This window comes from Salvia splendens, chromosome 6 (assembly GCF_004379255.2).
Source record: "Salvia splendens isolate huo1 chromosome 6, SspV2, whole genome shotgun sequence".
Classification (NCBI taxonomy): domain Eukaryota; kingdom Viridiplantae; phylum Streptophyta; class Magnoliopsida; order Lamiales; family Lamiaceae; genus Salvia; species Salvia splendens.
In genome coordinates, this window is record NC_056037.1 from 37,319,239 (window position 1) to 37,339,596 (window position 20,358).

General features: G+C 36.5%; 2 protein-coding genes across 2 annotated transcripts; both read left to right on the forward strand.

Moving 5' to 3' along the window:
- Positions 1 to 8,169: 8,169 nt before the first annotated feature.
- LOC121807632 lies at positions 8,170 to 9,799 on the forward strand. The gene has a single exon (XM_042207905.1). It carries the CDS (start codon positions 8,254 to 8,256, stop codon positions 9,562 to 9,564), a length of 1,311 nt encoding a protein of 436 aa, XP_042063839.1. The 5' UTR covers positions 8,170 to 8,253; the 3' UTR covers positions 9,565 to 9,799.
- A 1,544-nt stretch (positions 9,800 to 11,343) lies between these two features.
- LOC121807631 (protease 2) lies at positions 11,344 to 17,799 on the forward strand. Its single transcript, XM_042207904.1, has 11 exons — positions 11,344 to 11,693; positions 12,302 to 12,585; positions 12,726 to 12,920; positions 13,318 to 13,664; positions 14,227 to 14,518; positions 15,087 to 15,245; positions 15,707 to 16,072; positions 16,358 to 16,423; positions 16,548 to 16,596; positions 17,108 to 17,231; positions 17,544 to 17,799. The coding sequence occupies exons 1-11, from the start codon at positions 11,534 to 11,536 to the stop codon at positions 17,623 to 17,625; spliced, it is 2,124 nt and encodes a 707-aa protein (XP_042063838.1). The 5' UTR covers positions 11,344 to 11,533; the 3' UTR covers positions 17,626 to 17,799.
- The last annotated feature ends 2,559 nt before the right edge of the window (positions 17,800 to 20,358 follow it).

Below are 20,358 nucleotides of genomic sequence, written 5' to 3' on the forward strand. Positions count from 1 at the left end.
TATATACAAAAACTTAACACAAATAAAGTTGATACATGCAACCAAATCATTTAGCAGTTATGAGTTTATGTTATTTGTAAATGTTTCAAATAAAAGGAAATTAGAACTTGAAATTTTCATTTCTTAATTAGAGAAGTTTTCTGTTATTAAGAGTAGCATAGTCAGGTATAGAAGCTTGACATATGTGAGTAATTTTAGTTGTTTAGTGGTTACAAGTTTATGCCAAAAAAGAATAACTCGGAACACCTGTAAAAAGATATTGATATGAGAAACAATATTGAAATGCAAGCTTAGATTAGTTCACAAGAGAACATATATAACAAGATGTGTTGTCAAATGAACCTAAATAGGAGTATAAACAGCTTTTTTGACACAATTACTTCATCTTTTTATATGGTACTATAAATTATTGGATCTTATTTACGTTGATATTTAATTCCCGCTTATTAATGAATTTGGCTTATAGTGGGGTGTCTAATTTTCGCAGTCTTAATAGGTTCATGAGCTCCGTTTTATTCTATTCTATTCATTTACTAATTACTACTCACTAGAACAACGAAGGACTTTTGTCAAAATCACATGCTAAATGGTGTTTAAGTTTCCATATCAGTATTCCTTTTATTGGACAAAATAAAAAAATGCAGAATGTTACTTATATTTCATACTGGGTGTTCCTTTCATAAAAATCACACCGCTATGAACATTTAATTTGTGATGGATACTTGGATTTTGTCAAGAATCTTAGACATAATGCAGAAATGAGTACTCACCAACCATACTACAATATTACCTTCATGTCATTAAAAAACCTACTACTGCCTTAGAGCATCCGCGATGGCAGACTTCCGCGCGGAATTCCCACGGACGTCCCGGAATTCTGTCGCGGATACGGAATTGGGTTGAGGGCGTCACAGGTCCGCGGAATTTAGCGGAATTCCGCGCGGAATTCCGTCATGACGTCCGTCATTGCGTGGACTGTCACGGAATTCTGCACAGACGTCCCGTATTGTGCATTAAATGTTTTTTTTATTTTCTATAAATACAATCCCGTTGAACTTCATTTCATTCGCACCACTTGTTTTAACGAGTATCTCTCTCTAAATACCATTCTTTTGAATCATCAATGGAGCACCATGATAGAGATTCTTCTCCCGCCTCGAGCGATTCACCGGCGCCGCATTTTCCCATCGGCAGTGCGCAATTATCCCAGTCGATGTCCCAATTTCCGGGGATGCTGCCACAATCCCAAATGCCATCGGGCATGATGCCGGGGTACTACAACATGTACCCACAGTGATATGGGATGATGCCCCAGATGCCGGGACTTGGGGTTCGATGCGATGTCGGATAGCGACGGCGAGGGGGGCGGCTGGGAATCCGAGGAGTGAGGAGCCGGTTTTTATTTTACAAATAATGTAATTGTTTTAGTAATTATGTAATTTTTTTAATGAAATATGTTTTTTTAAATAAAGTGGTTGCATTTTCTCCGTATTCGCGTCGAAATTTTAATCTCATAAATTGTTTACTTCCGAAAATTGTTTAATTTGTGAATTTGTGATTTTTTTTAATGTGAGAATTCCGTCGAGAATTCCGCAGGAGAAGTCCGCCACTGTTAAGTGGGAATTCCGTATGACGTGGCAGAGCAGTGGGAAGTCCTTATGACACGGCAGGAGGTGTTTTTGGAAAGTCCGCGGGGAATTTTGCCGGGACATCCGCACCACTGCGGACGCCCTTATGGGTGATGACTGTATAGTATCCACCTTTGGAAATAGACATGTTTTTTGATAAGAGCATCCACAATGGCGACGAGCGGACCGGCTAGCCGATTCCCAGCGCTGGCCGGTTCGCTCGCCGAACCATTGCAGGCGCCGAGCGGAAAATCAGCGAGCGCACGCCGATTTTCGGTCGCTGGCCGCCATTGCAGGCTCCCGATCGGCGAGCGATCAGCCAACCCATTTTTTTTATTTAATTTTCGAAACACTATATGTACGCGATTTGCACGTCATTTTCATTCGCACCACTTGTTTTAACGAGTTTTCTCTCTATCTTAATTTCTGTACAAGATCAACAATGCGAAATGAGTAACATGGGTGGTAGTAGTGGTGGTAGTGGTGGGGATGTTGAGGAGTACGAACGACAAATGAACAAAGAGTTGGAGGCCTACACGTCCAGTGAGATAAACCGGCTGATACAAAGGGCCTTACAGCCGGCGGTACCTCGACCCGTTGTCCACCGCCGAGCGGTGATTGAACGGGATCACGTAGCTGCACATCAGCGGCTATATGAAGACTACTTCGCACAAGAGCACCGGTTTAACGCCAACCTTTTCAGGCGGTGTTTTAGGATGAGCAGGGCCCTGTTTATGCGTATTGTTGACGCTTTGAAGCATCGATATATGTGTTTCCGCTTTAGGCACGATGCGGCTGGCAGACCCGACCACACACCTATTCAAAAGTGCATTGCGGCAATCACACAGTTGGCCTACGGAGGCGCGACAGACATGTGGGACGAGTACCTCCACATCGGTGAGACGACTGCCCTTGAATGTATGAAGTATTTATGTCAAGGCGTGGTTGAAATATTATGTAATCAGTACATTCGAAGCCCTACCCCGAAGACTGCCAGGAGCTGATGCAGATGCACGGGGAAAAGCATGAGTTCCCGGGTATGTTAGGCATCATAGATTGTATGCATTAGGAGTGGAAGAACTGTCCCGCTGCCTGGAAGGGGTTCTACACGACCGACAAGGGAAAGAATCCCACGATGATCCTCGAGGTCGTAGCTGATTACCAGCTGTGGATTTGGCATGCGTATTTTGGGGTAGCCGGGTAGAACAACGACCTTAACATCCTCAACTCGTCGCCCCTTTTCAACGAGCAGTGCCAGGGTGTTGGTCCGGCCATCAGTTTTGTCGCTAACGGCAACCGGCATGATATGAGCTACTACTTGGCGGATGGGATATACCCTAGGTGGCCAGTATTTGTGAAGACGATCAGATGCGCATCAGATGAGAGGAAGACCTACTTTGTGGAACGGCAGGAGTCGGCGCGCAAGGACGTGGAACGTGCATTTGGTGTGCTCCAGTCTCGATGGGCGGCAATTAGGGGTCCAACGCGTTTGTGGCATGTCGACTGCATTGCTGATATAATGTACGTATGTATTATCATGCACAACATGATTGTCGAAGATGAAGGTGTACAACTGACTAGTTGGGCCAACGACGATAATGAAGCCGGTCCAAGCCACTGCGTGGCCGCCCCCAACGTACGAAGTGGGGTACCTCACGATGAAGCCGGTCGCCTCCAAGCACATGTCGACATGCGCCAAGTGGATGCTCATATACGACTCCAAAATGATTTAATTGAAGAGTTGTGGGGGCGGAGGACTGCAGAGCTTTAGTTTTTTTTTTTTTTATTTTGTAATTTTTTTAATCTACCTTTTTTTAAATTATTTAATTTTTTAATTAATGTATTTTTTTAAATTAAACATTATTATTGAATTTTCCCGTATTTGTGTCGTAAATTTAATTCTGTATTTTGTGTGAGTGTTAATTATTTGTTTTTTATAATTTTGTTTATTGTGACTAACTTATTACTTATCCAGTTGTGTGTCCTGATGATATGGTAGGATGAGTTTTTAGTGCTGATGACGTGACAAGAGAAGTTTATGGCTAGGATATGGTTGGACCGTTGGACTATTATTGACCTATTGATATTGGAGATGCTATGAATGCATACCAACCATATTAGTACTATTAATTTTTGTATATTTCATTAAAAAACCAACTACTCCCTTGTCGGGTGATAGCTGTACACCTTGTTTAAATTTACAATGGTAGTAATGATGTGTACGTGGCAAAACTCTTTCCACAATATTCGTACACCTTGTTTAAATTTACAGTGGTAGTAATGATGTGTACGTGGCAAAATTCTTTCCACAATATTCATGCACATGTCTTTCACAATCTATCGTTATGGAATTCGATCATTAGTTTCATCACTTCATGTGCTAGTTAATATACCGAGGGAACATTTTTTGTGTACCCGAACTTTACCAAAATATAATTATAAGTTCGTGAACTTTAAAAATATCATTTAAGGTCCATCAACTATGATTTAATATCATTTGAATTACTTTTTACTATTTCTAAGTTTTTTTGGACGAAAATACCTCCAATACCTTAGAGGGTGTATATTTTTAATAAATTTATCATATACTCATATTTTTTTATAAATATCTTTATAATATATTTTTGACAAATTTTCTAAGTATAATTTGACCTTCAATATTATCATTTAATTTTGTGACATGCAAGAAAAGATCTTTATTCAATTTTTTATTATTAAAGAAAAGTTCTTTATTCAATTTTTTAAAAAAATAATATAAAAAATTGAAGAAGCAATTTTACTTGCATGTCACAAAATTAAGTGATTATATTTAAGGTCAAATTATATTTAGAAAATTTGTCAAAAATATATTGTAAAGATATTTATAAAAAAATATGAGTATATGATAAATTTATTAAAAATATATACACTTTAAGGTATTGAGGGTATTTTCGTCCAAAAAAACTTGGAAATAGTAAAAAGTACTTCAAATGATATTAATGTATAGTTGGTGGACCTCAAATGATAGTTTCAAAGTTCACGGACCTAAAATGATACTTTGGCAAAGCTCGTGGACCAAAAAAGATGTTCCCTCTAATATGTAATGGGTTAAGATTTTGATAAGTTAGAGTTGAGTGCTCAATGACAAGTTGGTAGGTCTAGTATGTCTAATTATCACTCTACCTAAATTCACAATCGTGTCACTCATTCTCCAGTCTTCAATGACATCTTACAAAAATTCATTTTTTAAAATGGCATTCCCATTGTCGTCATTTTCCAATAAACGATTTTTAAACTCGCTAACGGGAATGCCATCCCGTTAGATGTGTTGCCGATGACCCAACAAACCTGACCCTCAAAACACATACCGTATTGCTAACTCACCCCTTAATTGCTAACTTGCGACTAATTTAAGATCATATGATTTCTAGTCCAGAGCCTTTGTCCTAGCGACAAATAGCTTAGACATTATTGTATGAGGTGTTGAGTTCGAGCCCTCTTGACATCAGTTGTAATTTCCTCCTTCGTATAAAAGTTAATTTAAAAAAGAAAAGAAAAAAAAGATCATATGATTTCTAAAGATTTAGTGGTCTATAAATTGTCATGTGTAATTTAATTTTATTATTATTTAAATTTAAAAAGATAAGAAGATTTATCAAATTTATGATTTTAGACAAAGTGTCAATATAGTGTATAAAAAATATTAGTACGATTCCTTGAATATGTGAACACAATTTAGCATTGACATTGTTTATGTATTATATTGACATATTATGATAGCTATGTTGACATTAAACTGCTTCTTAAAGAATACTAAAATTCAAGAATTATTTTTCAAATTTTGCTATCGGAACATATGCAAGTGGGATTTCGTTAGAATCTTTAAAAAATTACCTCTAATTTGATATATCTTGTGTAAAAAAATAATTTAAATTGGGACAGTTATAATCATATAAAGTTTTGAGATATTTTTATAAGATACTTATAATTATATTTTGGTTAATTGACATTTTTTAGATTACATTGATACTCGCGGCTGAATAATCTTATGCATTATCCAATGCCTATCATTTAGTTGTAAACTTGTAGTTAGCAATTTAAGGATAAGCTAGCAATAAAACGCATAATGTGATCGATTGCTAACTATTTAATATAGTAATTGATAACTACAACCAATTTTAAACCACTATATTTTAGGATTTATTGGTCCACAATTCGCTACATGAAACTTCAAAATCAATTAATAAATAGAAAAATGGTATTATTGTCCTTCAAGGTGTGGAAAAAATATCAACCACATACACCAGCCTCGTCAACCTCTTCGCTTCTGCATACGTTATCGCATTCCCATTCTCCGTCGCCGGTTCCGGTGCGAGTAATGATAGACGAGTGCAGTGGCGTATCTAGGTGGGAACAAGGGGGTACAACTGTACCCCAAAATTCATTATTTTAACATAGTTTTCAGTATTGATTCATACAATAATGTTTAGTCTAGTGGAAAATTGCTAGCTATTTCTGCATTGTGGGCCGTGTTCGATTCCTAGGAGTCGCGAATTAAACCTTTTCTATGTATTTATTATCTTTTTCATGTTTTTCAGTTATGATTGTACCGCTTTTAACTCATATTGATCACTTGCGCTTATATTTTTTTTTCTGCACTCACATTTTCTTTACTTTTTTTTTGTTTCTTTTAGTTACGTAGTAGTAGTAGTATTCATTAGTACTCCTATTTTCTTTCTAGATATTATATTATACTATAAGTTTTATTTTTTTTCGTATTATGCTACTATTTTTTATTGCTTTGATTTTTATATTATACCCTATTACTATATTTTATCATTTATGTAATATTATTTGTAGTAAAACTCATATTTCAAATAAAAATATTCTTACTTTTTTAATTGCTTTGTTTTTTATATTATACGCTACTATTTTTATAATTTTATATAATATTATTTTTAATACAATTCATACCTCAAATAAATATTCTTGGTATTTACAATTATAATTATATTTAATGTAATTTTATTCATATCATATAATTATTTATTGTACAATTCATACATGCAGATCATAAATCCTGGATAAGCCACTGCCTATTATACACCCAAAGCATTTTTTACCTACTATGCACGTCCAATATGGTAGTGAAGAATGCACTGGCGGAGCCAATTAAGGACAAGGGGGGACAGTGGTACCCCAAAATTCTGTAATTATTGTTATTTGAGAGTAACCAATGTCAAAGCTATCACAATGGTCCAATGGTGTTGCACTCCTTTCTCATTACTTAGATCGCCTGTTCGATTCTATTTGGACACCAATTTAATTTTCTTATTTTGTTAAAACAAACCATTGGAAATATTTTCAATAATATTTTCCCAAAATAACGGTATTATTTCATGCAAAAATTTATCGCACCCCAAATCAAAAGTACTGGATCCGCCACTGTCAAAGAGTATGGTAAAACTTAAAATGGGATAAGTAATTAGCTCCAATAGTACTCCAAAACCAATCCCATTTTTGGTTTTTTGGGAAAAATACCTATATTTAGGTTTACACTAAACTCAAATCCAAAAGTTTTTCAAATTTTGTGAGTTAAAAAGGCATAATGTAGAGAATATTCTTTTAAGTTCGAATTTAGTGTAAATGGTTGGAGTAAAATCATATTTGATGTGACATATACACTAAATGTGTTTGAGTTTAATGTAAATAGTTGGGGATGCTTTTAGATATCATTTTTGTAGTCTTTATCCTGTTGGTAATGTGGTTAATACCCAATTATAAAAGTTTCAGTTTAAAATCTCTACTATTTATTAATCAAAAATTTATTGATAATACAAAATTTATTGTCGTTGACTAATATTACCTTGATCAGCAGTTAATAGCATTCATTCTGATTAAAAAAGCTGAATACCATATTAATCAATCACAACAGGCAAGTCAGCTTCCAAAATAGAGCTAAAATGAATTTCACATAATTAATGAGGTTTGGAGCCAAAATCAATCACATATGACCAAGTTTGGGAGCCAAAATTTAATAAATGAAATTTGGAGCCAAATCTAATGGAATATTCAAAAGATGAATATGATCCAACACTAATAGAACATATGAAGTACTAAAATTCCGGCAAGGATCACCTATAACATTTTCTAATTTATCTCCTAAAAAAAGCCTATTAAAACTTCGACTATCCTAAAACATCTCCTAATACATCAATAGTAAAAATATACTTTGGACATCCTTTACAAATAAAAATATTAGACAAAATATCTCCTGAAAATCACATTTATATTCAAAACAAAATATGATGAAGAAATAATTATAGCATTTATATAAAATAGTACTCCTTGGTCATGATGTTTTGTGCAATGCCGAGAATCACGTTTATATTCAACAAAAAATTTTGTATTTATATAAAATTACTTGGTTATGATGCTTGCTGAGGGACCCAATCCGTACACAGTACACGTAACAAAATCATACTCCCTCAGTCCTCCCACTTGTAAGATATGATTCCCTTCTATGCTCTTGCTCTTGTTGTAGCATTATTTATATATACTGAACAATTTGTAATCATCTATCACCCTTTCACTATTCAATTTCAAAGTCACTTTCCTATTAGAAACAGCACTCCCCCTCTCATCCATGGCGCCGCCGTCTTACACCACTCCCCAACCCTCCGACAACCACAAACCCCGCTCTGCCGCCGACCACCGCTGCCTCGAATCGCTCCTCCACTCCGCCCGCCCCTTCCTCCGCGGCGAGCTCCACGCCGTCGACGAAAACCTCCCCCGCCTCGTCTCCGTCCTCCAAGCCGCCGGCGCCGGCGAGTGCTGGCACAAGCACAACAGCTTCTTCGACCACCTCTTCGGCGTCTACCGCACCCTCAAGCCCTGGAACGCTCCCGACGTCGTCTGCCTCTGCGCCCTCTTCCACTCCGCCTACTCCAACTCCTATGTCAACCTCGCCATCTTCCCGCCCTCCCCCACCGGCCGCGACACCGTCCGCGGCCACGTCGGCGCTGCCGCCGAGCGCCTCATCCACCTCTTCTGCGTCGTTCCTCGTCACTCTATCACCCACGGCCTCCTACTCTCCAGCTACTCCGATTCCGAGCTGATCGAAGACCTCCGACTGTCGGCGATCTCGATCGAGAAGCTCCGCGGCGGCGGAGAGGCCGGAGAAGACGAGATCTGGAGGAATAAGATCCGATCGATCATCCCGGCGGAGGGGGTGACCGTGAAGCACATCAAAACCGGCGAAGACATACAGCTCTCGAGGCGGCTGGTGGCGACTTTCCTCTTGATGACCATCTCCGATATCAGCGAATCGCTCTTCGGCTTCCATGACCATTTGTTCGATAACCGCGACGGCAGGCTCGATTGCTCCGGCAACAACGTTCTGACCTCCTTGTGGCCGGGCATCGCCAAGCCAGGGCTGTGTATGCACACCTTCTCGAGAATGGCGGCGATCTACAGTCTGTTGGTGAGAGAAGAGGAGATGTACCTCAAATCATTGAAAAATCCGGCAGCGGCGGAGGGCAGAGACGAAGATCTGGAGCTGGTGGTGCCGCCGGTGTTCGATAATTGCAGTAAAGTTCTGGATCCGGATGAGCAGATCGCGGCGAGGGATCTGTACTGGAAGGCGGTGTGCGACGTGGCGGAGATAGGGGTAGATAAGGCGGAGGAGATGCTGGTGGAGAGTGTGGCGAGGAATCCGTTTGTGGGGGAAGGGTACGTGGTGTTGGCGCAGATATATTTGGGGAAAGGAGAGTTCGAGGCGGCGGTAGAGGCAGCGGAGAGGGGGCTGAGGTTGCTGTTGGAGTGGGGGAGTCCGCGTGATAAGAGGCTGACGTGGCAGGCGTGGGTGTCGTGGGTTAGGGTGCTGTTGATGAAGGCCAAGGAGAAGTCGTGGCCGGAAAAAGCATGGGACCTACAAAATTTGGGTCTTGTCGCGTGAATTATGGAGTATTATTCATTAAATTATGCTACTGTAAAATAAGTTTGTCTATAATAAGGCCTAGTTTGGTAGTCTTAGCTTGAAAATGGGCCTTTCAAGCATCTCATGATTGGATTTTTTCATAGTTTGGGTGTTGTGTTCAAATATTGGGCCGCATGAAGTTGGTGTGTCTCATGTTTGGTTGGAGAAATAAATGGTGTGTGTGAAATAATAGATATTACTGTTTTATCCTTTATTTAAAATCCTTTATTTAAAATTAGTATCAACCTTTTGCATTGCCCGACTCATTGATTTTTCTTCATATTAATTTATTTGTTTAATAATTTTATGAAAAGATAAACAATATTATGATACAAAATCTAAAATCATAAATATATACCATCGCCTCGCAAATGATGACGGCCATGGCATAGAGAATGGAGAGAGGTTGCATAGGAAGGAGAGTGGAAAGAAAAAAGGAATCTATGATATACCCATCTACAAAACACGTCCAAATTAAGTACTATAATTATTGGGAGAATCTATAATATAGTATCCATCTACAAAACATGTCTTATAAAAAATCTACTACAAAACATGTCTTTAGAGGAATGTTCTCTGTTGATGACTTTTTCTTCTTTGAAGAACAAAATGGGCTTTAGTGAAAATAGCCCATTTGAGTTGAAAGCAATAGCCTATCGATATTGTGGACGTGGTGTGAAGTAGTGCTATACTTTTTAATCTTGTGTTAGGGTTAATAGTGTTTTATTTTATGCATAATTTTTAGTGTATTTCATCAAATATTTTTAACTTTCGTTTTTTCGTCAAATATTTTTAACTTTCCCCTCATTTAATAATTTCTACACACTTGACTCTCCACTCACTTGATTAACACTACACGCACACTCTTGTTAATACATGCATGATGCATCTACACTAAGCACCGACTCTCACAAGCTACAGAATTCTTGTTGTTCCTAATTAATTTAATAATACAAGTTGAATGGCAACAAGCTATCTCCTAATTCATTGCTCAGTCCGCCCATGAAAAATATAAATATTTGGTTTGCCGCGGATTTTAAAGCCTACAAGTATATAAGAGAAATAGTAAGAAAAATTAATTAAAGTGTTGTTAGTGGATAATGAGTTACATTTATTTGGTGTGAAAAGACTTTATAAAATTAGAATGTTCATACTTTTCAGAGATGTACTAAAAAAGGAAATTGTTTAGAGCATTAGCAGTGGTGACCCTTCTCCGGAGCCCATCTTAGGGCCATCTCCATTTTCTCCTGCCACGGTTAGCAAGCCCATCTCATAGCATATTTCCCTACAATAAGAGTCCATCACAGAGCCTATCTCATAGCCCAGCTCATTTTCACATCATCACTAATTTATTTTATTTTTTATATCAATGTTTAATTAATTTAAAATACATGAATAAATTAATTCATCGATGTATTACAATAATAGAAAAATTAATACAACGAAAAGCAAAATTTAAAAAAATTACAATAATATAAAACATCAGTGCCTACGTGACCACAGTTCTCCAATCATATCACGTTGGAGTGCATGACGTTCAAAATAACGTATTTTGTTGTATTTTTCTTTTATTTCATTTTTTTCTATTCATATTTTAAAGAGAAAAAATATGTCGTTTTGAACATTATTGCCAGCGCTCAATGAGGAGAGGTTAGCTTTTTAAAATTGTACTTACTCCGTATTTACTAGTATATAAATTTAATGAATTTAAAATCAATTTCCCATCAAATTATTAATAAAATGTATGCGAAAACAAGGGACCTAAAAAATGGAGAAGCTATGAGCGGACTTTATCTGCTGCCGTTTCACATTAACACTCCAAACCAAAGCTGCAATTTCTTCGTTCAGAACGCTTCACCTCTTCACCAACAACAACCTCTTCAAATCCTCATCTCTTTCGCGGAGGAGAAGCTCGAACCGCGGAATTTCTTCATCGTCGTCGCTGAAAATGGAGCCTCCAAAGACTAAGAAAGTGAAGCACGAGATGGAGATGTTTGGCGACGTCAGAGTCGATAATTACTACTGGCTTCGCGACGATTCTCGATCCGATCCCGAAGTTTTGGCGCATCTTCGTCAGGAGAATGCCTATGTGGACCACATCATGTCTGGTCAGTTCACATCTCATTCAGAGAGTTCGTTAATTAGTAGGATTTTATGGTTTTGTTGATGGTAAATGATATGAATTCACCGATATTCCGATATTTAATTTTGTACACTATTACACTTTTCATGTATATACCACCGAATCTAATAGGAGTATATGTTAAATGCTGGTCTGGTGTCTATAGCTTGTGATAGTGGTTTTTCGATTTAGGTTGTAATCGTTTATAGTTGGCTGATTAGTTGGTTTTTGGTGATAGTAAAGAGGGGGAATCTGCGATGGAGTAACAATGTTGGTTCGTTACATTGTGAGTTCTGAATGTGTGCCTTGGACTAAGTTTATCTGGTCCTCCTGCTTATATATGCGCTTGCAGAGTGGTGTGGGGTCTTCTGATAGGTTTTTTACTACTCGACTTGCTCTTGATACCCAATTCCCAATTGATAATCAAATATAAGGATCCTCAGAAACTACTTTTGTTTTGAAGTTTAATAGCTAAATTATACAGTATCTATCATTTTCACTTATCAAAGTAAGGTTATTCCTCAAATTAGAGCAGTAAGATAAGTTATGTACCCATTTAATAGGTTTATAACTGTTTAGTTGCTTGTTCTTCAGGAACCAAAAAATTAGAAGATCAGATCTATAGTGAGATAAGAGGCCGCGTGAAGGAGGATGACATATCAGCGCCTTTACGCAGGGGACCCTATTATTATTATAAACGCACCTTGGAGGGCAAAGAATATACCCAACACTGCCGCCGCCTTGTGCCTAATACTAATGCACCGACATCCGTTCATGACACCATGTCAACTGGATCCGATGCCCCTCCAGAGCATGTCATTCTTGATGAAAATGTTAAAGCTCAACAACATGGATTTTACATTATTGGTGCTTTCAAGGCAAAATCACTTCTGATCTCCTCTTAATGTTCCTTTCATTTATTCTTTTCAATATACTATCCATAACATCAAGTTTCTTGTTGATTTAATTGTATTCCTTCTCACTTGGTTATTATGTGATTCATTTATCTCATTTACAGGTTAGTCCAAACAATAAACTGGTAGCTTATGCAGAAGATACTAAAGGAGACGAAATTTACACAGTTTATGTCATTGATGCCGAGTCACGAACACCAGTAGGGAAGCCTTTGTCTGGAGTTACCTCAGATCTTGAATGGGCCGGTGATGATGCTTTAGTCTACACAACTAGAGATGAGATCCTCCGGCCTGACAAGGTGTGTATCTTGAGTCTAACATGTGATATGGATGATATACATCGAGTATGGTGTTTGTTTTCATTTTGATAATAATCAAGCTAAATTCAACACCATATATCGAACAAACTTTTTATGCCTTGATATATTGAAATTGAATAGCAAGTAGCTTCAATATTATAATAAGAGATGTGGGAAGTCTATTAGAATTTTAAATTATCAAGTCCCCAAGCTCTCTTAAGTCTTACAGTGGAAAAGCGAATCTAAAGGTAAGGAAAAATTAAACTCATTGGAAACATAACAGGTAGATGCTGAGGAAAAGGGTATGGCAGTGCAGGGTTTGTTGATTATTTTGTGTAGCCTAAGATGCTACACCAATAATTTGTACCTACTGGTGATCTTATGTAGCTTTTGGCAGGTATGGTTGCATATGCTGGGGACAGAACAATCTCTGGATCATTGCCTTTATCATGAAAAGGATGACATGTTTTCTCTTAATCTTGCTTCTTCCGAGAGCAAGAAGTTCCTATTTGTTGAATCTGAGAGCAAAATTACAAAGTTCGTCTTTTACCTTGATGTCTCGAAGCCTGAAGGTGGGCTAATTGTCTTGACACCCCGGTTGGATGGCATAGACACATCAGCAAGTCATCGTGGGAATCATTTTTTCATTAAGAGAAGAAGTGATGAGTGTTTCAATTCTGAAATACTTGCTTGTCCACTAGATAATACCTCAGCTGCCACAGTCATCCTACCTCACCGGCCTAGGTAAAAACTTGTGCGACTGAGATAGTCATCCTTGAATGTAAATGATGATATTTTCTTGTATTTATAGTCAACCTCTCAACTATGTGACATTGAATTATTTTAAACTGATCACCACTTAGAAATGTACAACAGTTTATTATGTTGCAAGTTCAAAGCTATTACAAAGTGACTGTCCTTTCAACAAATGCTTAGGAAATTTGTGTATGAAATATAATTCAGAACATCTAAGCATATTAATATACCACGACTCAGGGATGAAAAATTATCTATTTGATTATTTTGCTTTTGCATACATCTGGTCACAATTTATCAGTTTAGCTTGAAAGAAAAGTGAAACGCTTCCATGTTAATCCCTAAATTGTTCAAGAGCCTGGGATATATCTAATGTTGAACTTTGATAATTTCTAGACAGAGCTCTTCCAGCTGCTTTTTATTATTATTATTATTATTATTATTATTATTATTATTATTATTATTATTATTATTATTATTATTATTATTATTATTATTATCAGTTGATATCTAATAATGAAGTCAACTTACATTTTAGTACTTTTACCAGTGTAAATATTCAGGACATGCAACTATTTGCGGATCATCTTGTGGTTTATGAGCGTGAAAATGGTTTGCCCAAGATAACAATATATCGCCTTCCATCTGTTGGAGAGCCCCTGGAAAAACTTCAAGGTGGCCGGACAGTGGATTTTATTGATCCTATATATTCAGTGGATCCTTCGGAGTCACAGTTCTCTTCTAACATTTTGAGATATCGTTATAGCTCAATGAGGACACCTTCTTCGGTCTATGATTATGATATGGACTCTGGGATTTCAGTCCTCAAGAAGATTGAAACTGTAAGCAAGCACGTCACTATGTGTATGGCATTGAGTCACCTTGCTCTTCTTTATGCTTTGAATTCATACTACATTTCCTTCCTTCTATGTGCACTTTATTTAAAGTGTTTTTGTATTGTATTCTTCTTTAAATTGGTTTCTAGTTTCTACACAAAGCTATATAGCCATTTCCTGCAATAGCAAGTCTATTTATGATTCCATTTTCCTCCTCTTTCCCCCATACTTTTTAAATAAAATAAAATAATATGTACAATAAACAAATGAACTGTAGAATAAAAGAAACACTACTTTGTTGTTGCTGGGGTGTTTATCAGATATAGATTGTTATCTCTGTCTTCCTGTTTCTTTTTATAGGACATATTATTCTTCCTTTGTAGGTGGGTGGGGGTTTGAATTCCCTGGGAACACTGTTATAGCTTCCAGAAAGTCTTTTGCACATGTGCTCACTAATTTTAACTATCAAATGAACTTGGTTTTATCTTAATAGTAGTATATTTTATATCAGTGCTCTTAAGCCAAAAGTGGTGTTTTCCCATTATCCCATATGATTATTTGCTCACCTTTTCAGGTCTTGGGAGGCTTTGATTCTACCAACTACATAACCGAAAGACAGTGGGCTACTGCTGGTGATGGCACTCAAATACCCATTTCAATTGTTTATAGAAAAGATCTAGTGAAGCTTGATGGTTCAGATCCATTACTTCTATATGGTTATGGTTCCTATGAGGTAATTCATCTATGGGTTAAAATGGGCACATTTTCGTTATCTATTTTGCAATTTTATAACATCTTTTCAAACATCTCAATAGGGATCAATGACTCCACTTTTTGATTTGTGGAGAGTTTTGACATTCCCAATTTCATTTTATTTTCTTCTGCAATTTTTCTTCCTGAAACATCATTATTTCAAAATCCAAGATACGGTTCAATGCTGAAATGATTGGGAATGTCAAAATTGGTACAAATCAAAGGTGGGGGTCGTTATTGAAACGTTAGAAAAGTGGTGTTTTGTTGCAACTTGCAACAAATGGTCAAAAGTGGTAATTTATTTGACTCCATCAAATGTCGATTAAAGGTTTGCCTGAATTGATTGTACGAAGCAATAGGCCCCTTGAAGGCGTCAAGACTGTCTTTCTAGTCTTTAAAACTCTCTCTTGATTCTTCTTCTAACTGACTGAATTTTAACAGATATGCGTAGATCCGTATTTCAAGGCGTCAAGGTTGTCTTTGTTAGACAGGGGCTTCATTTTTGCTGTTGCCTACGTTCGTGGAGGGGGTGAAATGGGGAGACCGTGGTATGAAAATGGAAAACTGCTCAAGAAAAAGAATACTTTCACGGATTTTATTTCTTGTGCTGAATATTTGATAGAAAAGAAGTACTCTTCGAAGGAAAAACTTTGCATTGAGGGAAGAAGTGCTGGTGGCTTGCTAATTGGTGCTGTTATTAACATGCGGCCTGATTTATTTAAGGCTGCTGTGGGTGGGGTGGCTTTTGTTGATGTATTGACTACTATGCTTGATCCGACAATCCCTCTTACAACTTCAGAGTGGGAGGTGAGGCTGCTATTCAGGGTGTTGGCTTCATTTCGTTTTTCCGGATATATGCATAGTTGCTTCTTTAGTTGAGCCTGCTATGCAATATTTAACAGAAACAATTAAGGATAAAATGTTATAATAAAATATTTTAAAAGTAGAATCGCACAGTAATTTCAGTATTGATTCATCACTTGCTGTTACACTTTCATTAATCTAAGGATACGATGTTATAAATTCCTCTTTCTGAGAGGAAAATAAATTGCCAATCAAGCATGTCAACTTACGTTTCTTACTTTGTTACAGGAATGGGGTGATCCTCGAAAAGAAGAGTTTTACTTCTACATGAAATCATACTCCCCAGTTGATAATGTGAGTTTGAACCTAGATCATGTTTTAAGATTTTCTGTATCAATGCAAGCAACTATATATAACCGGTTAATGTGGAGCTTATCGAAAATGTTAATTTGCACTAATTTTTGGATTTATTTTACAGATTAAAGCACAAAATTATCCAGCTATTCTATTTACCGCCGGATTAAATGGTAAGTATGGGCGTTCCTATGGTCAGGAACGAATTACAGCTCTTGTTAGCATACCAAGATAGAAAAGGCTAAGGAGTTCATTCTCTTTTGTCCAATTTCTTATTAGCATATATTGGAGTTATATATGAATGTTTTTCCTTCAAGCTCGTCAAAGGCTTATGATAAAAAGACATTTTTATAGACTTCGGTAGATATGCAAACTTATTTTCTTTTGATCCTTTTAAGATTAAGGGCGTGCTTACGTTTGAGGAATAACTTAGATAGATAAAAATAGTATAGATGTATTGAAGTTTCGAGTATCCGAAGGACCTTGATAACTCCTATAATTTGAGCCAAAATCTACGTGATTCCTATCTATTGAAAAGTGTGATTGGAGAACTCCTAGTAATGAGGATAAAAATATCATCTATCTTATCAATCATGAAAAGTGAACACCCAGAATAAGACCTTTTTGCTCGGAACCAAGATTTTTATTATCACGGTATAAATGGACTCTGTATATGTTATGCAGATACGCGCGTCATGTACTCCGAACCTGCTAAGTTTGTGGCAAAGTTGAGAGATTTCAAGACTGATGATAATGTTCTACTCTTTAAGTGCGAACTCGGAGCAGGGCACTTTTCGAAGTCAGGAAGGTGATGTGATGCGTATTCGTTTTGTGCATTATTTACAAAAAAGAACTTAATCCTATTCAACTACTCAAAATAAAAGGCATATTCATTTTGATGTCATGTTTATATAACTTATATTGGCATTAAGTGTATGCCCTTTTGCAATGTCATATTCTAGTTGGTAGATCCCTACAGAAACTTCCAATAAATCTAACAACCGGATAAATTGTCAATGCCACTGATTCATGTGAATTCTTGGATATATTTTCATAATTTTCCCTCACTACTATGTTTTATCGGTATATTCTTCTGATTTGCCATTCTATTCTATTGCAGGTTCGAGAAACTCCAGGAAGATGCTTTCACATTTACCTTTATATTGCAGGCCTTAGACATGATTCCTTCACCCGCTTCATAATCCAGATTACTTTTCTACCAATCAGGGATATTTTCATAGAATTGATGATGGTTCCTCATTTACGAACATGAACATTGATGTTACTGTGGTCGATTGATTTTTAGCTGAAAAATGACATGTTAATTTATTTTGGACGAACATAATTCTACCACCAGTCCACCACGTTTTGTTGCATTTGCTTTTTCAGCTTTTTTTTTTCCTATAACAATTTTTACGCTTGTAATACTATAATTTACACAATTGTTAATAAGAAATTATTCAAAAAATAAAGTGAATAAAGAAACAATAACTATCAATGCATGGATTAATTATATTATTAAACGTGCTATAGATTTGTGAGCTTAATAAACTGAAATATAAGTTCAAGAACTTAACGCACTACACTAGACCACAAATAATATAATGCCTTCGTCCATAATCAATATTCCAATTGTTTCATTTGTTCACAAAAATTAAGTCAGTTTTATTTTACTGCACTAAGTTTTTCTAATAATATCACTCTTATTCTTCGCTTATAATTCTCCAATCATTTTTTTTATATAACTTTCTCATTAGTCTATTGGTAGTAATAGAAGGGAATATATTCCACTAAAGTACTAGTTTTTCTTAAAGTAATAATCCAAGGTGTATTATACTCCCTCCACCCGGCAATATCAGTCATTTTGTTATTTCAGTATGCCAGCGAATGAGTTCATTTCAGTTTTATTATAAGTAGTAAATTATGTCTCACATTCTACTTACCCATTTCACACACTTTAATTATAAAACTAATAAATAAATACGGGATTAAGTTCCACTATCTTGTTTAACTCATAGTATTTCTTTATATTTTTTTAATCCACATTAATAAGAAATAAAGCTTAGTGGACGTAGGAATAAATTTTAGTAGGGTTAAAATAATATTTTGTTGTAGTTAAATGTAACTGCACCAAAGTCTATACTCCAAATACCTCAATTAAGTTGATAACTTTAGTGCAAGACAATGTATTTTATACAAAAAAACCAGTTTTAATATTATACTCCTAGTAGTACATTTGATTGTTACTAGTATTAATTATTAAAGTTATCCCTTTTATTTACCCATTGGCCAGAATATAGTCCAGGAGAGAGCAAAGAAGAAAAGTTGGCAAAAGAAAACGACATAAGAAAGAAAAAAGCAGGCCCTCAAATCAGAATAATTTTTGGTCTTTTTGGGTGAGAAAATGTAATTAGATGTTTACCTTATTCTCAATATAAGAAAAAAGATTCTTATGCTTATGAAAAAAAGAAGAAGATATTCATACCCTCTTCAAGAATGAAGCCAATAAGCCTTTCCACAAAAATTCAGGCATTTTCCATCACCATAAAAAAAAGATATATTATGATCTTGGCCTTCTGATTGTTATCCAAAAAGGAATTGGGACGATGTGATATAATAATAAATACTATAATAAGAGCTAATTTTGATGGTTCAAATTAAGTCGTTCATAATTATTAAAAGGGAAAATCACATATTTAATTTTTATTGATCTCACAACTTTTACACAATACGATTTAAATTATAATTTTGGTATTTACGATTTGGACTCTCTCTTTGGACATTTGGAATTCGTAGAAAAATTGTGTTTAATTGCAGAATTTCAATCTAATCCAAAGTGGTAATTCACATAACAATTTCCCTTATTAAAAACAGAATGAGACAATAGTTTTGTGTACACACAAAATGAGTCCACTAAATAATATTACATTCATTTAATTATGATCAAGAGAAAAGAAAACACAAAGCTGAGTTGCCAATAGATGAGAAATGAGTTGACATAGAAAAGCAAGAAATCTGAAAATGGCAAAGCAGAGAAATGGAGAGAGACACTACAAGAAACATCATATCATCTCTCTCTCTCTCTCTCCATCTTCTCAATCCACACACACTAAGAGTGTCCGCTTTAACTCTCTCTCTCTCTCTCCATCTTCTCAATCCACACACACTAAGAGTGTCCACTATAAAGCGGACACTCTAATAGACACGCCCCAATTTTTGTCCATATCCCCAATTTTATTGTCCATAGCCCCAAAAATTTGTTTTCTCCACTATGGTGGAAACTTCCAATAGCCTCAAATTTTATAACTAATTTTATTTTAATATTTTAGTTTATTTTAAATCAATTATAAAATTATCGGAATGTAAATAATTAGAAAACGAGATAACTGATATCGAATATTCGTAAACAATTGGAACCAAATAAAAAAGATGTATAAATTTCTATCTCCAAAAACATGCAATACCCCTCTTTCTCTCTCCAAAAGCGTGACTACCTACTCCTCCTTCCTTCCTTCTCCTTCCTTCTCAAATCCCCCTCTCCCTTACTAAAAATAGTTGAAAATTTTAAAAAAAAAATTCGAAGGGGGCGGCCGGCGCGCCGATCGCCGGCGCATTATAGGCCGGCGCGCCTATAGGCGTGGCGATCGGGGACCGGCGCGTCCTCGCACAAAACACGCCGAAGGGCTGTCCGCCCCGGAAAATTCGTACGCCGAGGGGCGGACGTCCTCCACACTATAACTCGGAGGGGCGGCGGCGGCCGGCGCGCCGCCCCATAGTGGACACCCTAATACTCACTGATAATAACTGTCCAAATAAAAGTGACTGTCACACTGCCCTGCAACTCCCACTCAACCCACACTTTTCCTATATCTATACAACAATAAGACCAACATTTTTCACTCTCCCAACACAGCTCTTTTATACATACATAGGCC

Excerpts from the sequence above, each read along its gene's own strand:
- LOC121807632 (XM_042207905.1), top strand. The coding sequence starts at position 8,254 with ATGGCGCCGCCGTCTTACACCACTCCCCAACCCTCCGACAACCACAAA.
- LOC121807631 (XM_042207904.1), top strand. The coding sequence starts at position 11,534 with ATGGAGCCTCCAAAGACTAAGAAAGTGAAGCACGAGATGGAGATGTTT. Across the intron at positions 13,665-14,226 it reads ATCCTACCTCACCGGCCTAG|TGTAAATATTCAGGACATGC; the intron begins GTAAAAACTTGT and ends TACTTTTACCAG. Across the intron at positions 16,073-16,357 it reads TTACAACTTCAGAGTGGGAG|GAATGGGGTGATCCTCGAAA; the intron begins GTGAGGCTGCTA and ends ACTTTGTTACAG.